The following is a 21,717-nucleotide window of genomic DNA, read 5'->3' as shown; positions in this document are numbered from 1 at the left end:
ACAAAGTGATTTTTGTAAAATAACTGTAAGACCGAAGGACAAAGTAAATTTTAGACTCCTTGGTATACTTGAATATTTACTAAAAATTAGCCGTCTATCATCTATCTTGAATAGCAAAAGAAAATGTCATATTCTCTCTTTAACGTAGATAACTGACGGTCAGACGGACATTTTAATTATGGAGTAGCTTGCGACTGAAAAATCTCATTTTAAAATACATACTTTAGGACCATATATTCCTTTTAAAATTAAGATCTACAAAATACTATTTATTTGAAAAAATATTACAAAAACATGAAAAAAGTACAAAATTACTGTTTGTATTTTTCCAAAGGGATATGACAATTAAAGGCATATTAATCCTTCCCCCCAATCTTACTAAATGATATTCTATCATTATTAGATTTTTAAAAAATTGGGAAAGATTAATATATCTCCAATTACGCTCTCCCTCCCTGAATAATTTGATAACTTATATGATTTCTCCTCTATTGACAATAACATCTTTACACTTGAGATAAATATTCCAGAAATCTGAGCCAACCAGAGAGTTGCCACAGTTCCAACCTCCATTCTAAACAGAATAAATGGATATAGGATATACGTAGATATATTGACAGGGAAAAAAAGGTCGTCAATTTAGGTCGTTAACATGGACCTTATTTATTGGTCAGTTCGTTCATCCAGTAAGAGGGAAATGGATGGAGTGATTAAACATAACATAATAACATAGAAAGTTTTTTAAAATTTGTTTCTTTGTAGTCTATTTCATTGTATAGGTTAAATTAATTTTCCATAGAATTCATTTTATAAATAATTTACCTTATGAATCATGGTATAATCGTCACAGGTCACAAAGGAATCACCATTACAATCCTAAATTAAATGATAATCATTTTTAGGTTAGGATCTGATTAAAAATATTTTTCTATAGGTTTTCTACATTTCTAGAGTCATTGTGTTTCGTTTTTTTAAATAGATAAGATTTATTATTTTTTGCGGGGTTCAACTTTTTCCATGGGTGATTCCTCTTCCTTACCCCTAAAATAGTTATAAACCTTCTCAGGAACTATGAAAGTTACATTAAAAAGGAAAACCATATTGGTCCAGCATTTAGGGAGACATACAGACAGACACATAGACATTAGGGTGGGTCTATTTTGGAATGTCACATTAGTAGACATTGGCAAGGGTTACTATGCCAATATAAAACCCTGTGAAACTTGAAAGAGGTTTTTTAATCCAAAAAAACGGGCGCGTATTAAATGTGCCCGCCCCCTTATTGAACCAAAATTTGAAATTCCTTTAAACACAGGCATGTTGCATATCAAAATGACCGCATTGAAATGCTGATTACAGATCTGAAAACCGTTTTGAAAAATATTGCTCCTAGTTCGAATCTAAATATAAAAAAGGGGGAAATGGATCCACCCTAATAGACATCCTGTTACTTTTAAATAAGAATTCTTGTTTTATTGATTATTCTGAATTATACAAAGTTTGGAGCTTTATCCCAATCTTAGGGGTGCACTGTATTCGAAAGGGAGAATAGATCTCGAAAAAGTGAAATAGTTACATTTATTTAACTTAAAAGCAAATCTTTTATAAAACTTTTAACAACATGTAAGTTTTATTGAAAAAGTTAAATTTTGTTTAGAGAGCCAGGTTGCTTTTTGTATTTGTCCTTTTGTTAGAGTTTGTAACTATTCTAAATTTAAATATTTATTGAAAAAGTTATAGGTAATGACAGTCAAATGGTTAAAAAATATTCCAATCTTAATATTTTTAGCTTTTTAAGAATCTAAGTTTAGAACATTTTTCCTTATAAACATAAATCATCTGATTTAATTGAGATTTAAATTTAAATCCAAAGAATTAAATTCTTTCAATAATTACTTAGAAAATAAGATTGTTAATTTCTAAGTTTAATAAAAAAATTTTAATACGTTTTTGAATTTTGATATATTGGTTCCAAACTAGTAATATCCAAACGTTTTAAGCAACAGACAGGGTAATTTTGTTTATCATCATTTGTGATGTGCATTAATTTATCGTTCATTGACTTATCACTTAAGATCCATGCTAAAAACAGTTGTTAATAGATTGGATATATTATCAACCCCCCAAATAAAGATTTACCTTTCCAAATCTGTTTATATAAGATCTGATCGTGTTAGCTGCACATACTAAATCAAAGGCACAACGCTTCCAACCTTAATCAAACAAAATATTACTTAGATTTGTTTAAAAATCAGTTTAAATATTTTTACTTACTTTGTTCATAATTAGGATTATCACCCTGTAGAACATATCTACCCATATCAACCCAGAATATTTATATAAATATTTCTACTTACTTTGTTTATCATTAGGATTATCCCCCTGTAGAACATATCTACCCGTATCTACCCAGAATATTTATATAAATATTTCTACTTACTTTGTTCATCATTAGGATTATCACCCTGTAGAACATATCTACCCATATCAACCCAGAATGTTTATATGAATATTTCTACTTACTTTGTTTACCATTAGGATTATCCCCCTGTAGAACCTATCTACCCATATCAACCCAGAATATTTATATAAATATTTCTACTTACTTTGTTCATCATTAGAATTATCCCCCTTTAGAACATATCTACCCGTATCTACCCAGAATATTTATATAAATATTTCTACTTACTTTGTTCATCTTTAGGATTATCACCCTGTAGAACATATATAACCATATCAACCCAGAATATTTATATAAATATTTCTACTTACTTTGTTAATCATTAGGATTATCCCTCTGTAGAACATATCTACCCATATCAACCCAGAATATTTATATAAATATTTCTACTTACTTTGTTCATCATTAGGATTATCCCCCTGTAGAACATATCTACCCGTATCTACCCAGAATATTTATATAAATATTTCTACTTACTTTGTTCATCATTAGGATTATCCCCCTGTAGAACATATCTACCCATATCAACCCAGAATATCTATATAAATATTTCTACTTACTTTGTTCATTATTAGGATTAACCCTTCTGTAGAACATATATACCCATATCAACCCAGAATATTTATATAAATATTTCTACTTACTTTGTTCATCATTAGGATTATCCCCCTGTAGAACATATCTACCCGTATCTACCCAGAATATTTATATAAATATTTCTACTTACTTTGTTCATCATTAGGATTATCCCCCTGTAGAACATATCTACCCATATCATCCCAGAATATTTATATAAATATTTCTACTTACTTTGTTCATTATTAGGATTAACCCTACTGTAGAACACATCTACCCGCATCTACCCAGAATATTTATATAAATATTTCTACTTACTTTGTTCATCATTAGGATTATCCCCCTGTAGAACATATCTACCCATATCAACCCAGAATATCTATATAAATATTTCTACTTACTTTGTTCATTATTAGGATTAACCCTTCTGTAGAACATATATACCCATATCAACCCAGAATATTTATATAAATATTTCTACTTACTTTGTTCATCATTAGGATTATCCCCCTGTAGAACATATCTACCCGTATCTACCCAGAATATTTATATAAATATTTCTACTTACTTTGTTCATCATTAGGATTATCCCCCTGTAGAACATATCTACCCATATCATCCCAGAATATTTATATAAATATTTCTACTTACTTTGTTCATTATTAGGATTAACCCTTCTGTAGAACACATCTACCCGCATCTACCCAGAATATTTATATAAATATTTCTACTTACTTTGTTCATCATTAGGATTATCCCCCTGTAGAACATATCTACCCATATCAACCCAGAATATCTATATAAATATTTCTACTTACTTTGTTCATTATTAGGATTAACCCTTCTGTAGAACATATATACCCATATCAACCCAGAATATTTATATAAATATTTCTACTTACTTTGTTCATCATTAGGATTATCCCCCTGTAGAACATATCTACCCGTATCTACCCAGAATATTTATATAAATATTTCTACTTACTTTGTTCATCATTAGGATTATCCCCCTGTAGAACATATCTACCCATATCATCCCAGAATATTTATATAAATATTTCTACTTACTTTGTTCATTATTAGGATTAACCCTACTGTAGAACACATATACCCGCATCTACCCAGAATATTTATATAAATATTTCTACTTACTTTGTTCATCATTAGGATTATCCCCCTGTAGAACATATCTACCCATATCAACCCAGAATATCTATATAAATATTTCTACTTACTTTGTTCATTATTAGGATTAACCCTTCTGTAGAACATATATACCCATATCAACCCAGAATATTTATATAAATATTTCTACTTACTTTGTTCATCATTAGGATTATCCCCCTGTAGAACATATCTACCCGTATCTACCCAGAATATTTATATAAATATTTCTACTTACTTTGTTCATCATTAGGATTATCCCCCTGTAGAACATATCTACCCATATCATCCCAGAATATTTATATAAATATTTCTACTTACTTTGTTCATTATTAGGATTAACCCTTCTGTAGAACACATCTACCCGCATCTACCCAGAATATTTATATAAATATTTCTACTTACTTTGTTCATCATTAGGATTATCCCCCTGTAGAACATATCTACCCATATCAACCCAGAATATCTATATAAATATTTCTACTTACTTTGTTCATTATTAGGATTAACCCTTCTGTAGAACATATATACCCATATCAACCCAGAATATTTATATAAATATTTCTACTTACTTTGTTCATCATTAGGATTATCCCCCTGTAGAACATATCTACCCGTATCTACCCAGAATATTTATATAAATATTTCTACTTACTTTGTTCATCATTAGGATTATCCCCCTGTAGAACATATCTACCCATATCAACCCAGAATATTTATATAAATATTTCTACTTACTTTGTTCATCATTAGGATTATCCCCCTGTAGAACACATCTACCCGCATCTACCCAGAATCCTTTACTGATATAGAAAGCGCCACAAAGGGTTCCCTAAAAGAATAAATGCAATATTTAAGCAGTCATGTCGTAATTAGTAATAGTCAATAAAATAGTCATAAAGGGAATGAGTTTCTTTTTTAGGTAGGCAGGTGGGGGGTGACCTATGTAAAGCTTTCCTCAAAAATAGAACTCAATTGGTTAAGCAGCATTACTTATTTATATAATAGTAATGAACAATGTATAATTAATCAATAAAGCTTAGCCTTCCTTATTTTGACTGTATCATTTACATTTCTCTTCTTACTTTGGATTTCATGGTTACATGTAAATAACATATCCATGATTTGTTGTTATATAATTGTATTTAAGATACATTTGTTTCAAATCAATACGAATTGTATGATATTTTGTTTATGTCTGAGTAAGAAATTATTATTTATATATTCATATTTGTAGACAAGGTTCCAATTATCTGGTGGTATATACATGCTCGTGCCAGGAGTAGACACTTTCAATAATTATCCTACATATCTCTGTATTAATTACAACACTTTCTTTTTTTCTTACTTCTTATTTTTTACGCCAAAGGCTTGATGTACTTACAATATAGTATTTTTTCGGTACTTGCTTACATGTGGTAGACTGGAGCACCGAAAACCCCCCCCCCCCCCGCTTAGTTTTGACAAAAATCAAAAATAAGGGGGGGGTAGTTTTTTAATGTCTGGAAAAGGCAAGGAGGAAAAGTGCTCAGCAAGGCAAAGACTTAACCCCCCCCTTAATTTTGAAGAAAATCAAAAATAAGGGGGGGGGGGGTAGTTTTTTCACTGTACAACACGCCAGAAAGTTGAGTGAGGTAAATCAAGAAAATCCAGTATACCAGAGGGGAAACCTTATTACAGGGATATTCATGTTTTGGGGCATAATTTCCTTATTTATTGACTTTGGCCAGTAAAAGGTTTTAATTTTGCGCAAAATTAAAACCTTTTACTGGCCAAAGTCAATAAATAAGGAAATTATGCCCCAAAACATGAATATCCCTGTAATAAGGTTTCCCTTTATACTGGATTTACTTGATTTACCTCACTCAACTTTCTGGCGTGTTGTACAGTGAAAAAACTACCCCCCCCTTATTTTTGATTTTCTTCAAAATTAAGGGGGGGGGGGTTAAAAACTACCCCCCCCTTATTTTTGATTTTTGTCAAAACTAAGCGGGGGGGGGGGGGTTTCGGTGCTCCGGTCTTCACATGTAAGCAAGCACCATTTTTTCTTTTTAACAAGTATTTCAAAAAGTTTAAAAAAACAATGTCGATAAAAGGTGGGGCAACATAATTTTGAACTAAAATTTTCTTGATCCCAGATTTTTCTTTGTATGTAGAGTTGATTAAAAAATGAGTCATTTTAATGGCCATACTCTTTAGTAAAACCAATGAGGGATATTGAAGCCCTTTAATGAAGTGTTCGTTGGCTTAAACTATTACATTATATTAAATCTTGACTTGGTTAAATGGTTCAAATCAGCAGTATTTAAACTTTTCGATGCCTAATTCTTATCTTCAGAAGGAGTAACAGCTCCGGAGCTTCAACAGGCTAGGTTAGGTCGGACTCTTGGTATTCCTATTATTAAACCCTCCTTGTCTAATCTGGTCGTTGAGGCAAATATATGACAAAATAATTTATATGTCTATTGTCTACATTAAATTTCATTTCATTTGCTTTTGATGCATTCATACATTAAACAGACGATCAACAATAGCACTTATAGAGAATCTCTGCTGTGTAAAACAACAGAGAGGGGGGGGGGTGGCTTTTTTTTTGGACTTTAGTGAATTTTGATTGGTTGGTTCGTTAAGTTGAGTGTCCAAACGTTTCAACTACCAATTTTTAGATGCAGAAGGGGTAATTTTATGTATCATTATTGGGAGATGTACATCAATTTATCGGCCATTGTCTTATCCCTTGTAATCCCTAAAAAGACTACATACCCCTGCGACACATTTAGTATTGACATCACATCTAGTGCTGGCTTCACATATACATCCAATACAGTTGTCACTCAACCCGTTAGGCTCGGGGTTACACTGGTATTCATTTCCTGTAATATCAAAATAATCTGTATATAACTAGCGGCTTCGCCCCTAGCCTCTAGGGGCTTTTTTTCCCCAAGAGGTATAATTACATCTTTTATTATCTTTCCACCACTATTTTGAATACATAATTTAAAAAAATTGGTGGAGGGATTTTTTGTTTTTTGGGGGGGTTGGGGGTGTCCCACCCCCCAAGAAAATAGCCTAAAACCACCACAGGATCAGTAGGTATATTCCCTGAAGAGTAGAATCCGATCGGTTTAGTGGTTACCCAGATCTTAAGGGACAGACGGACGGGCGGACGGACGGACAGACAGACAGATAGGCAGACAGACAGACATTGTTCTACTTTGTATTATAGATAGTAGCAGGATGTCTATGTATATCTGTCTGTACCAAAGGATCTTGCTTATCGCTGAACAGAAATGGTTCTCCTTTTCAATATACCTTCTTAAAAGTCCTGGGAAGGTTTATATCTACTTTTGGGGAGAGTATCGCCCCTATAAAAAAGTTAACACTCCAATTAAAAAATAATTTCTTTTGAAACTGAAACTAAAAATTTGGGATGGGCGATGCTCCCCCTCAAATAAAAACAAACTTTTATTCTTGAAACTGAAATAAAAATGGAAGGGGTGGGGGGCAACTGAGAAAAAATTAACAAATATTAATTAAATCACTACAATGATAGGTATAATATTTGAAAGATTTTGGTACTAAATATAAACAAAACCAATAAAAAAATAGATTATAATCCTCTTACACTCAAGTTTTATAAACTTTTCAACTAGAGAGAGAAAGAGGAAAAATATAGTTAGATAGATTGATAGAGAATAAGACAGAAAGAAAACGGTTTAAAAATGAGAAATTTTTTAAAAACATTTTTCTAATCTTGCGAAGCTTCTCTATAATTCGCTATGTCCATCCAATTGTCCGTTAGAGTGGGAAGATTGGATTTGCTCAGGAATAAATCAAACTTTTAAAGAAAAAGTTGTATAATTTTAAGCTATTATTTCATTGGAAAGTAAAATTTTAACTATTAATAAAAACAAAATATTAAACATATTGTTTCATTAATGCGAAATATTTTACTGTATTTTTATTATAAAAAAAATCCAAAAATATTATAGTTTATTTCATGTTCTTTGTAATTATATTGAAATAAATTAATTTATAAAAAAAAAAAAAAATTTTAAGATATTATCAAGCTTAAGCTTCGCCATTTAAGGATGTTGTCATCCTCGATAGATACTTAATTTCTTAGGTTTATGTTTTAATCAACAATTACAGTAGTTTCTTATACGATACTAGAATAAGCTACGCCCATAAAGGCCTCTAGGAGCACTTTAGGTTATTTCATATGCTTTAAAGGCTATGACAAAAGACCCAAATTATTGCATCTTTAAAATGACATTAAATATGATTAAAAATAAAACTTTCTACTTATGTATATTATCTTATTTAGTTAGAATATGTAAAATTCTGCAATTTAAATTCCAGAAACTAGTTAAAGGAGAAAAGTTTGGAATAAATGGATAGTTAGAATTAATTGCTTCAATAATTCTTTTTTTTCTCCAACATTTTTAGTTTAAAAGCTTTTTTTCGAGTTTTGTGTTGGTTGGTTGATTGGTCTGTCGTTCGATTCCTTTTATTGCAGGTTTTCAACGTTTTCAGCTCTTGGTGACGTCATGATAAAGCGACAGAGGCGAACAAACGAACATCGACAATTAAAGAAATAGCGACTGTACATTTTATATTAAAAGAACGGATTATTATTTGATGTCAAAATATCTAAAAAAAAATTAACAGGTTTGAAATGAACATAAGGACTCTTTGGTAAAAATCATAGGATTATTACACTAAATTGTACCAGTACAAGAATCAACACAATAAATAGCTAGGAAAACTCTAATGCCTAAATTAACCATCAGCAGTATCCTCTAAAAACGGAGTGACGCATAGACAAACGGATCCTATTCGTAGAAAAGCTTTGCTTTAAAGAAAAACTGTACAGATAAACAATGGATTTATTATTACTGGATTTTATACCAGATTATCATTTACTCTAATAAAAGTGAAACTTGTAACTGGCTAAAATAATGACCCGCCTCTTCCTTAATTAACCCCTTTAGCTCATCCCCTTCCCCTCCTTCTGGATGAATAAACTGATGATGTTAGCAACCTAAGTTGACGACAATTTTCCCCCTATCATAATATCCATATATATTCTATATCCATTACAGAAAATCTAATGTTTACCTTGCCCGTTCGTAAAAGCAACTGCGCCAATAAGAATAGAAAGAGTGAGCGTAGTAGATAACTTGATAAACATGTCTCTGAAATAAGAATAGAAAGAGTGAGCGTAGTAGATAACTTGATAAACATGTCTCTGAAATAAAAATAGAAAGAGTGAGCGTAGTAGATAACTTGATAAACATGTCTCTGAAATAAGAATAGAAATAGTGAGAGATAACTTGATAAACATGTCTCTGAAATAAGAATAGAAAGAGTTAGTGTAGTAGATAACTTGATAAACATGTCTCTGAAATAAGAATAGAAAGAGTGAGCGTAGTAGATAACTTAATAAACATGTCTCTGAAATAAGAATAGAAAGAGTGAGCGTAGTAGATAACTTGATAAACATGTCTCTGAAATAAGAATAGAAAGAGTGAGCGTAGTAGATAACTTGATAAACATGTCTCTGAAATAAGAATAGAAAGAAAGAAAGTAGTAGATAACTTGATAAACATGTCTCTGAAACACAAAGGAAAATAAAGTGGTGAAATCTAAACAAGTGAAAAAGTGCTCCAACAAAAACGTAAAAATATGCATAGATAGCGATTTTTAAAATAGCGGAACAAACAGCCATTGGTAAATTTTCAAACGACTTGTTAGACAGGTAGATCTGTCTTAATACCGTGATTAAAAACCAGGTCTCGGCAGCAGCGCGTCTGCCGTCTGTAAGAAATCGACTGGAAGTCTAAACCTAGGCCAAATATGGTAATACCTCTTTTAACAATTTTAAAGCCTCCAAACGGGATTTAATTTGAGGATTAGTAGTGGCTAGCGAGCGACTGCCAAGCCCTGTTAGAAACTTTTACTCAATAAATAGTAAACAGGTAATTTAATTTAAAGAATTGAATCGTATATGAATTCCTTTTTAACCAGCCGTATGACTATGGAACGAGTGATGAATAAATATGTTAATTTTAACAAACACTCAAAAAAGGGGTGTGGCCTTGCAAGATGTTGCTTTAAAAGAATTATTTCTAAAGAAGGGGTAGCAAACACAAATATCTCAGTGAGGGAGGGGACATTGGGCTGTTTAATACACTAATCCCTAAAGTTTTATCATACCTTTTTTATTCGTTAAGTTATGAACTTTGGAGACTTTAATTTAATTTTGGTTGGTTGGTGCTTTTAATGTGAGTGTCCAAACGTTTCAACCACTGATAGTAATCCACAGAAGAGGTAATGTCATCAATGGGGATGTGTATTAATTTATCGGCCATTGTCTTATCTCTTTAGACAAATATCTATAAAGCAAATTGCATATTCAATTCAATAGATATTAGGTTTCCCAAGACAACAAGCGGAAAATAAGTATGCTTTACTGTGTAAATATAATTTCAATCTAAAGAAGTTGTATCAACTTTTTTGCTTTTTATTTAAGATAGCTAGCCGGTCCTTTCAGTAAGTAGTAGATGTAAAATTTTTCATAGAATTCAGATATGCAATCGGTTTTTTTGTAGACCTCTTATTTTTTAAGTAATTTAAGTTTTTTAAAAAAATAATTAAGTCGGTTTTAAGGTACTAAAACGCAACAAAATAAAAAAAGAAAATAATGAGTAATTATTGAAAAAATCTATTTTTTTAACCTCGGTTTAATCAAAACTTTAGACCTAAATATTTTCTCAAACAGACATAAAAAACATGGGTTCATATATACCTTTAGAATCAGAAAAATATTACGAATCTATTCTAAGCAAAATTGAAAAAGTTTTATAAATCTACAATAAAAAAAATAAGTTTATTTTAAGAATCATAATTTTCGGCTTTAAAGGGTTAGCTTAAACCAAACCTGAAAAAAACCTAAACAAAAGACAATGCAATGTAGCAGATATTTTTTAAACACAAGAAACAATAATGTATTTTTAACTGCATTGTTTTGAAGTTTATAAACAGACTGATGCATATTTGTTCATAATTTTTCATTCTTTACATGTTCTTTAATATCACTATATTTATTGTAGTATCTATTGTATATATTGTATGAACGTTCTCCTTTTTTTCTGGCAATTCTATAGGTTAATTTTATAGATTAAGCTTCCCGATTCGTCAATTTTTGCGATTTGTGATTGGCTAGTTTAGTAGTTACAATTCTTAAAATAACTTTTTTATTTTTTCTATTTTTTATTACAATTTTTTTAAACTTTTTCAATTTTGCTTACAATGGATTCATATTATTTTTCTCATTCTAATGGTATATATGAACCCATATTTTTTATGTCTGTATGAGAAAATATTTAGGTTTAATGTTTTGATTAAACCGAGGTTAAAAAAATAGATTTTTTCAACAATTACTCAACAGAATTTTAAAAGTAAGGTGTCAAATTAAAGATCTTACTATTTTTGTTTATACTGGCTATTTTCTTCTTTTATTTTGTTGCGTTTTAGTACCTTAAAACCGACTTAATTATTTTTTTAAAAAACTTAAATTACTTAAAAAATAAGAGGTCTACAAAAAAACCGATTGCATATCTGAATTCTATGAAAATTTTTACATCTACTACTTACTGAAAGGACCAGCTAGCTATCTTAAATAAAAAGCAAAAAAGTTGATACAACTTCTTTCTAAAATTTTTGGTCAGCTATTTATGACTAAACATTATTTTTGATTAAAATTTCAAGATTAAAAAGTTAAATCTAAGTATTGGAAAATAAACTGCGAATATAAATGATAATAACTCAAAACCTAAGCTAAGAGCCTAGGATATTAAACATTTTTAGCATTGTATAAGGCAAAAACGGGTAAAAAATACTCATTTATTAGTAACATATTAAAATTTTACAAATCGATTTATCCAAATGAAACTTTATGTGTATTGCCATCTGTAAGAAGATAATACTATATTGATTTAACTAATACTATGTACTTTCAGTAATTTCAACCCCCACTTCAAAGTAAAAGGGAAGAAGAAGAATGTATTGGTGGCGAATGGAGATTTTCATATTTTTATATTCTTCGGCAATGCACATAGTTAGGGGCAAATCGTATTATAGACAGATTTCCACGGATATTAAAATAGCACCAAAAAAATAAAACTTATTTTGTTAGTCCCGAGAAGCCGACCTCCCGAGCTAACAAAAATGGTAATAATTTTATGATTTTTATTTTAATATTCGTGGAAATTTTTCTATAAACGATACATGATTTTTAAGTATGGTTTAGAACCGGTTTGGAAGACATACTGGATCTAGTTTTACATACATTGTTTACTAGGGATAATGTTATCCTTGTTATTTTCCTGCTTGATTTAACAGGGACTAGGTATGACAAATTGGAATTTCTAGAATCATGTTTTTTTTATTATTTTCATGGCTAATTAATATCATAATAAAAATTTAAAAAATGAAGCGAAACCAAAAATAATGAATCAAACTATAAAAATATAAACAATTTCTTTGAAGAATAAATTGAATCGAAAATTTTTAAAAATGTATAATGCATAGTTTTTCTTTTTTTGTTTACTTTTTAAATATACTAGTGGTTGTACCCCTAGCATCTAGGGGCTCTATATTAGAAGAAGGACAGAAAATAGCATAAAACCATACCCAGACATTAAAATTAATAAAGTAGATTATCCTGAAACCATCCCAGTACCTATAAGATTCTTCGCTCTAAAGGAGGACCATATCGGTTCAGCGGTTAGCGAGATCCTTCGCTTCAGACAAAAAAAGCTTAATACTTTATATAATAGGATTTATAGTTTCTGTATAATTTATCTGTCCGTGTATCTGTATGTATGTCTCTTGGTCTGTCGTGTTTACTTGACGGATTTATTATTAAGATCCACTGACGTTGATTATCTTTTATAATGTGATGTTCTCGGCAGCTTTAAAGAGAATTGTCTAAAAAGTTTTCCATTATGACTCGAATCAGATTAAAATTCTCAGGATTAAAGCCGGTTTTGAGCCACACGGAAGAATAATGTATCGTTTCGTATTACAAATTATTTTCCATGAACTCTAAAATAAGTTGTTGGTCCTTCAGCAACTCAGGGCCAACAAAACTGAAATTGATTACATACATATTTTTAATTTTACTGCCAATGAAACACGTTTCTATGATCTCTTTATTTGTTAAAAGCGAAGCTTTTCTATAATTAGGGTCGGTCCGTCCGTCGTCCGTACGTCCGTAACGGATAGCTTTTTTTTGTTAATTTTGGCATGTTAGAATTGTCCTATCGATTTCAAATTTTGCATGGTGATTCCTTTAGCAGTTAGGTACGATTTAGAAAGCGTAGCAACTCTATAATCATCACCAAAATGTCCGTACGTCCATTTTAAACATGTTGATTTTTTTACTTTTTTAACGACAAATTTTTATGTGATCTAATCATCCGTTTGATCTGATTTTTGGTATATTGATTTCTGGGACAACAAAGTATAATAAAATCAGCGAAGCAACTCTATAATCAAGTCCTAAAAATGTTAGTATGTCCATAAACATTATCCTGAATCAAGCAGTTTTTCAACAAATTTACTTACAATTTTGCTTTGACTCTGATACATTTATATTATGATTATTCAGTTCTGACACTATACAAGTATTAGTGTCCGTTTGTCCTACCCTTTCAGTGCTTCGCTTTTATGGATGTTGTCATCCTTGTTCTTAATATATTTTAGTAAAATGTTATGTACCTAGCCTCTAGGGACCTAATTATTGGGTGATAGGGCCTAGTAACCTGTAACCACCCAAAGACATATACTTAGCTGCAATTAAAAGCATAACTAAACCCACCAGGTAGTTTCATATATCCTTTTAACAAAACAACCTTACTAAGGGAGGAGTAGGTTGCGCTAAAAATCCGTAAAGGTGTGAGTTTCAAGGCTTAAAAATAGTAGTAGAACGATAATATTCACTAAATATCTGTATTTTTTTATTGAAAAGAACTATAGACAATTTTTTTTTAAAGTTAACATAAATTTTTTCGTTCTACTACTGTTTTCTTCTCATGAATTCTATAATTACAATTTACATATTTTTTCTCTATTTAGATAATTTATGACAGATGAAATAATAATACACATTTTGCGTAATATACCATTTGTACTTCTTAAAATATGCAAAACAAGGATGACACCATCCATAGAAGCAAATTTCAACTTAACAGAAAGTATGATTAATAAACAGAAAAAACTAGTATATTAATTAGGAGTTTAAACTAAAACAACAAAGTAAAGTTGCTCAAAAATACTGTACGCTTATTATCATTTAGTTCAAAACCTAATAATATGAAAAGCTTTTAAAATTGTGCAAAATCGTCTTAAGAATAGATTTGTTTAAAATCAATTTATTAAATTATTTTTTTTCATCGTGTAAAATACAGGTGTCAAAAAACTTAGGATTAATATAAGTGCTACTAACTTTCTGGTTATTATTATACAATTATAATAATAACTTAGATGCAGCTATCCGTTATCGAATGTCACTACGTATGGACGAACTTTAAATATAGAAAATATTTGATTTTGAAAATTGCATATATACTAATGCTAATTTAAACTATACATATGGTCAAATCCTATAGGGAAGGTGAAAGTGAGGGAGCTGCAAATAAGATTAAACAAGGATGATTTTGTCAACAAATTGCCGATACATTACAAGCAAGCAGTAAAGGTAAATTTAGTAAATATAGTATATGGTAATTATGATATTTTGGATATGCTGTTAGTATGAAAACAAATAAAAGGGATTTGAAGAACTGAAAAAAAGGAAAATAAGTAGAAAGGAAGGTTTCAACCTTTCATAATAGCTAATTACAAGTCTCAGTATTACATGTTGATATTATGACAGGGGAAACTTTGTCTTCAATTTAGGTTGCTAATATGAATCTCATTTATTGGTTATTTCGTTCATCCAGTAAGAGGGGAGGAGATGGGGTGAAGGGATTGGATGGAGGTTTTATCATTTTACCCAACTACTACTGTGATTATCACTTTATTATAGTACATTAGAATCTGGTGCATCATTCAAGTAACAATATATTGATTTAAATGCACATACTGACGTTATTTATAGAGTAGCTGCTAAACTAAAAACTCTCTCTCACTCAGCAGCAATAAAGCAGCCTAAATGACCCAGAGGCATAGAGACACAAAACTACACTTGAAATTATTGTATAACATACAATTTAATTATTTAAACCTTTCAAAATGTTATTTATATTAATTTAGAATATCTGATGTATTAAAAGATTTACTAGGTGCATTTTTTTCCCAATTTGATTGTTTGTACTCTTAGCTGACCCTTCATTATGATTATTTATAAATATAGACCTAATAAATAATTTTCAAAAAATGGTTTAGGCAATTAAGAAACTAGATGAATTCACCATCAAAAATAATTATCAATTACTTAGAAGAATTATTCGATAATAGACTCATAATTAATTATATTTATTTTAATCATTCTCACAAACAAAGAAAACATTTCACAACTACTGCAGTTGGTAAAAGCCAAGGCGCTACTGTGGTTTTAGTTCAAAATTTCATGGCTTTCTTTGGCCTTCCCCCATGACAGGCCCCCATGCCTGTGTCTGTGTGTGGGTGAGTAGTGATTAACCATGGGCTTTCCAATACACTCCCTCTCCTTTTTTTCTTTCTCCTTTTTTTCCAAGTTTGGCTGAATAAAGAAAGCAGAAACAACAAACAAATACGACTGTCTGCAGATATAGGGCTATATACTTTTAAACCCAATTTAACTAATTTTTATTTTTGGGGCCTGAAAAAAACCCAATAAAATTTAAATGTTATTAATTTTGTAATATTATTTGGGATTTTGAAATTTTAACAATTCCTAAGAATACCATAAATTGTATCATAGTGCATCTTATATTAATTCTTTTTCTTTTACAAGAACAAAAATGTTAAACATCTGCGCAGAAACTTTAGGTAAATTTGATAAAATTCAGTACTTTTCTCACATGATTATAATTTAAAAATTACTTTAAATTTGGTAGTTATTGTCTCTAAGTTTTTGAAAACAAACAAATATATAATTAGATGGTCTCAAGTTTAGTCTGAATTCATTTTAAAGTTCTAACATGATTTTTTTTATGCTTTACTACCAATGGATGTTATCATTATTGTTTATTTATTTTGGGAGAAGGTTGGATAGCCATTTTAAGAGAAACACAGACCCCCAAAAAATACCCTCATTGTACAACAACAAGGATGACAACAAGCATGAGTGTCACAAAAATAAATAGACAAGCGGACAAACTTAGTTAAACAACAGATGTTTCGTGTGAGAGATTCAGCCCCATTCCCTTTCTCACAGATGGATTGGACATTTTGAATTATTGAGTAACTTCGCTGCTAAAAAAGTGTCACCAATCTTCTTCTGTTTAATTCCCAAGATAATTTATAAATTTATAATTTTTTGTGCTGTTTATGGGAGTTGTTATACTTGTTGTTGTACAATTAGTGGATAGGTATATTTGTTTAGGGTCTGTGTTTCTCTTAAAATGGTTATCCTACCTTCGCCAAAGATTAAAATATAATACTATAAGTTTTAGTAGCGAATTTACTCTATAATTCGAAATGTCCGTCTGTTAGAAAAAAAGTGGGGGAAACGTGCTTTTCTCGGCTTCTATTAAAGATAGACAGCTCAAATTTTTAGTGCAGATTCCTATGACATATGTGCATCTAATCTATACATTGTTTTGTCCATCTGTTTGTTAATTGGGGTGCTAGATCGATTCCTAGCTTTTTTGTTTTAATGATTTTTTCGACGAACCCCAAACTGTCCCACTTTGAGAAAGACGATTCCAGTGACGTCATATACGTTTAGGGAAGGGGGAAGAAAATCTCTTCCCTTTTCTCCCATCTCTTTTGAAGAGATTTTCTTCACCCCTTCCCTTTTTCTTTCCCAAAACGTATATGACGTAACTGGAATCGTCTTTCCCAAAGTGGGACAGTTTTCTGCTTTTCAACACAGACGCCTGAGCTTTTCAGGGATTAAATAAATTTGCATCCTACATATTTTTACTAAGTGTCATTTAGATTTGTATATTGATTGGGGTGCTAGATCAATTTCTAGTTTTTAAAAAGTTTTCATCATTATCTAAACTCCTGTTCAAGATAAACGACTGGAATTTTTAGGTATTAATTAAGTCAACATTCTACATATTTCTATGAAATTTTTTAAAGATATGATAATTAGTTGGGGTGCTAGATCGATTCCTAGTTTTTCAAGTTTTAATGATTTTTTTCGACGAACCCCAAACTGTCCCACTTTGAGAAAGACGATTCCAGTGACGTCATATACGTTTAGGGAAGGGAGAAGAAAATCTCTTTTGAACAGATTTTCTTCACCCCTTCCCTTTTTCTTTCCCGAAACGTATATGACGTAACTGGAATCGTCTTTCCCAAAGTGGGACAGTTTGGGGTTCGTCATTTTTTCGACTCCTTTTCAAGATAAAAAGCTTGAATTTTTAGGGATTAATTAAGTCAGCATTATACATATTTTCACCAAGTTTAATAAAGACTCGCTATTGGTTTGGGTGCTAGATCGATTCCTAGATTTTACGTTTTTCTTTTTAGCTTAATGCCTCAAAAGACATTATACATTTTTAAAAGGTTTCGTGATTTATTCCATTTATGTCTTTTTAACATACTCAAAAGATTATTTTTTTTCCAGATGTCTATCAATAAATTTTGAGCTTCGCTACTTATGGATGTTGTCATCCTTGTTCCTGTTTTAATGTCATATGCCTGAAGCAGCAGCAGCAGTAGGCACTAGAGTTCAAGAAGGTTGGTATTAGGGGTCATCTCAAAAACGCATATCTTAGAAACGACTACCCGTGTTTAAAAAAACTTTCTTTATTTCCCTCCCTAAAAAATTAAAAGCTTGGATGTGTGGCAGTAAGTACTATCTTTAATAAAATAAAGTTTAATGCTAAAATTAAAATTTTTGCAATATTTTTGATATTTCTTTTTAAAAAAGTATGTAACAAAACTAAAACTATTTTTATCAAACTTTTATATTGCACTTTATTTATTGTTAAAGTTGCTTGCATTATACTTTAATTACATTATACCTCACTCAATAAATGCATGCCTATATATTCTAGTAGATCAGCTATCAGCAATTAATATATATGCAATATAATAAGGGTGGTTTCCTTCATAGTGCCTAGTAGAGTACAGAACCCACCCTCTTATTTTGAAATAAATTGGAAAAAAAGAATTAGGGGGTGGGGGGCAGTATTTTGTGTGTGTGTGTGTTTTGCTTTAGGTAAGGTTGAATTAACTTATAGTGGGTACAGATACCTGCAGGATTGGGCATAAGGAAAACATCCCCTCTGATTTTGAAAATAAGGGGAAGGGGAGGATTCTGTGCTCGCAAGGCACTTTGAGGGAAAGCTACTGTATAACAAAGTTATTGCTTTGTATGGGTTACCTCATTTCTTTCCCACTCATTGGCTATGCCTAAAATTATATAAGCATTTAAAAACCTATTATCAAATTGAGGCTTTTTTCGGGTATTTTAAGTTATAAGACTATCGACGAAAAATTGATGTAAATCCGCAATAATAATAAATAAAATTATCATTTCTGTAGATTACTGCTAGAGCTTGAAACGTTTGACACTCAACTTTATGAATCAATAAATCAAAATTTAATATAAGTCCCCAAAGTTGTTCCAACGAATAATAAAGTTATTACAAAACCTTGGGGACTAGTGTAATAAACAGTCCATATCTTGTTATATGCAAATCAAGTAAATTTTCAACTTTACGAATTTCTGCAAAAATCCAGAAACTGATATACTTTAAATGGATAAAAAATAAGCAAAATGTTTCTAAAAATATTTTTTTTTCTATACAACTTTTCTTAATGGAAAAGTTTGATAAAAGTTGTTGCAATGAGATTGAAAATATTTTTTTCTTTAAGTTTATTTCACCATTCCCATTTTGTCAATATTTTTTAAAAGCGAAGCTTTTCTATAATTAGGGTCGGTCCGTACGTCCGAGATAGATAGCTTTTTCGTTAATTTAGGCATGTTAGAATTGTCCTATCGATTTCAAACTTTTAACAACAAAATTGTATGTGTTGTAATTATCCATTTGATCTGATTTTTGGTATTGATTTCTGGGACAACATAGTACAGTATCATAAGCGAAGCAACTCTATAATCCTAAAAATGCAAGTATAAACATTATCCTGTATCAAGCATTTTTTCAACAAATTTACTTACAATTTTGCTTCGACTCTTATACTTTTATATTCTGATTATTCAGTAGACTATAAAAGTTTTGAAGATTTTTAATCAATATAATAGATTTGAAATCTGCATAAAATTTTAAGGATTTTTTATAAAATTAGTTTTTTATATAATTCTTTATTTAAAGGCGCAAATACAAATTAAGTTAAATAATTTTGAGATCTGTGATTGGTGGATTGAAAACTATCTGCGCTCTGATTGGAGAAGCTTAAGTGACGTACATCATTCAACCAATTAGAGCGTAGGTAGTTTCCAATCCAGCTATCCTATTGGTCAAAATTTATTAACTTAAATCGTATTTGCGCCTTTAAATAAAGAATTATATAAAAAACGAATTTTATAAAAAATCCTTAAAATTTTATGCAGATTTCAAATCTATTATATTGATTAAAAATCTTTAAAACTTTTATAGTCTATTATTCAGTTCTGACACTAAACAAGTATTAATGTCCGTTTGTCTTACCTTTTCAGTGCTTCGCTTTTATGGATGTTCATCCTTGTTAAAAGCAAAGCTATTCTATAATAAGGGTCAGTCCGTCCGTCCGTCCGTCCGTAACGGATAGCGCTTTTCGTTAATTTAGGCATGTTAAAATAGTCCTATCGATTTCAAACTTTGCATGATGATTCCTATAGGAGTTAGGTACGAGTAAGAGAGCGAAGCAATTCTATAATCATTACAAGAAAGTCCGTACGTCCATTTTAAACATGTTGCTTTTTGACATTTTTAACAGCAAATTTTTATGTGATAAAAATTGTCCGATTTATTGATTTTTGGAATATTGATTCCTAGGACAACAAAGTACATTGTTATAAGCGAAGCATCTCTATAATCAAGTCCTAAAAATGTAAGTATGTCCTTAAACAATATCCTGTATTTAAGCAGTTTCTCAGTAGATTTACTTACAATTTTGCTTGGACTCTTATACATTTATAATCTGATTATTCAGTTCTGACAATATACAAGTGTTAATGTTCGTTTGTCCTACAGTTTCAGAGCTTCGTTTTTATGGATGTTGTCATTCTTGTTTTATTATTATTATTTGGTATCTATCTATCTGTTTCTTGTCATAATACTATCTACCTATTCAGAGTAATCCAAAGCTAGGCAAGAATCTGCCAATTATACAAAAACAAACTTTTCTTGCATTGAATTTATTGAGCTTTAGATCAGGGATCTAAAGGGATAAGACAATGGCCGATAAATTGATGTACATCCCCAATGATGATACATAAAATTTACCGTTCTGCAAATTACAATTAGTGGTTGAAACGTTTTGACACTCAAACTAATGAACAAGACAATTAAAATTCAATAAAAGTCCAAAAAGTTGTTGAGCCAACGAATAAGAAAACGTTGTTTTAAAACTTTGGGAACTAGTTTAATAGACATCCCAATGTTTCCTTCCTCCCTGGCTTTAGATAGCATTGCAAGCCTATAGTCCAATAACTATAACCGTTATTTTATGAGCAATTTTTTTGTAAGTTACACATTGACTGACAAAGAAAAAAATGGGGGTTTCCCTCCACGGTCATTGTCGAGCATAGAAATCCCTCTTCTTATTTTGAAAAGAATTGCGCAGGCAGCTTTTCATTTGTTTCTTTTTTCATACTTTAGGACTCAGGTAATGTTTGGATTTATTTGTTACTGGGTAGCCCAGGAGGATTAGGGACACCTGCAGGCGATAAGGCTCTGAAAAAACTATTTTGGTATAAATTGTAAAAAGGGGAAGGTAGTTTGAATGAATATAAAAAAACGTGAATATTATGACAGGGGAAAAATTGTCGTCAATTTAGGTTGCTATTTCCCTTGTCATTCATTGGTCAATTCGTTGATCTAGTAGGAGGGAAGGGGATGGGATAAAGTGGGTTAATGGGGTATCTTTATTTTAGCCCGCTTCAAGTTTCACTTTATTGAACATAAAATCTGGTGTAACATCCAAGTAACAATAAATCCATTATGATATGGTTGATGTAGAAATATTTATAAAATATTTACTGAAAATGTAATTAACATGCTTATGAGAGAATTCTTCAAATTTTAGTTACATAGTAGGTCAAAGGGAAAAAGAAAGAGTTAGAATGTTAGATAATTATATATTCTTGTCTAAAAGCAACAGGATGTCTCTGTGTATACTGTCTG

The 21,717-nt window shown here is 30.6% G+C and overlaps 1 protein-coding gene across 1 annotated transcript; it reads right to left on the bottom strand.

The window, feature by feature from the left end:
- Positions 1–219: 219 nt before the first annotated feature.
- Positions 220–9,818, bottom strand: LOC145317982 (uncharacterized). The gene is made up of 6 exons (XM_080159277.1): positions 9,323–9,818; positions 6,965–7,074; positions 4,940–5,033; positions 2,140–2,213; positions 823–876; positions 220–574 (listed from the first exon to the last, which is right to left on the bottom strand). Exons 1-6 carry the CDS (start codon positions 9,705–9,707, stop codon positions 473–475), a joined length of 819 nt encoding a protein of 272 aa, XP_080015403.1. The 5' UTR covers positions 9,708–9,818; the 3' UTR covers positions 220–472.
- Between the last annotated feature and the right edge of the window lie 11,899 nt (positions 9,819–21,717).

The sequence above is a fragment of the Acartia tonsa genome, chromosome 4 (genome assembly GCF_053477335.1).
Source record: "Acartia tonsa isolate MP-2025a chromosome 4, ASM5347733v1, whole genome shotgun sequence".
In the NCBI taxonomy this organism is placed as follows: Eukaryota; Metazoa; Arthropoda; class Copepoda; order Calanoida; family Acartiidae; genus Acartia; species Acartia tonsa.
Note: the sequence above shows the minus strand (reverse complement) of the source record. Positions and strands in the feature narration are given on the sequence as shown.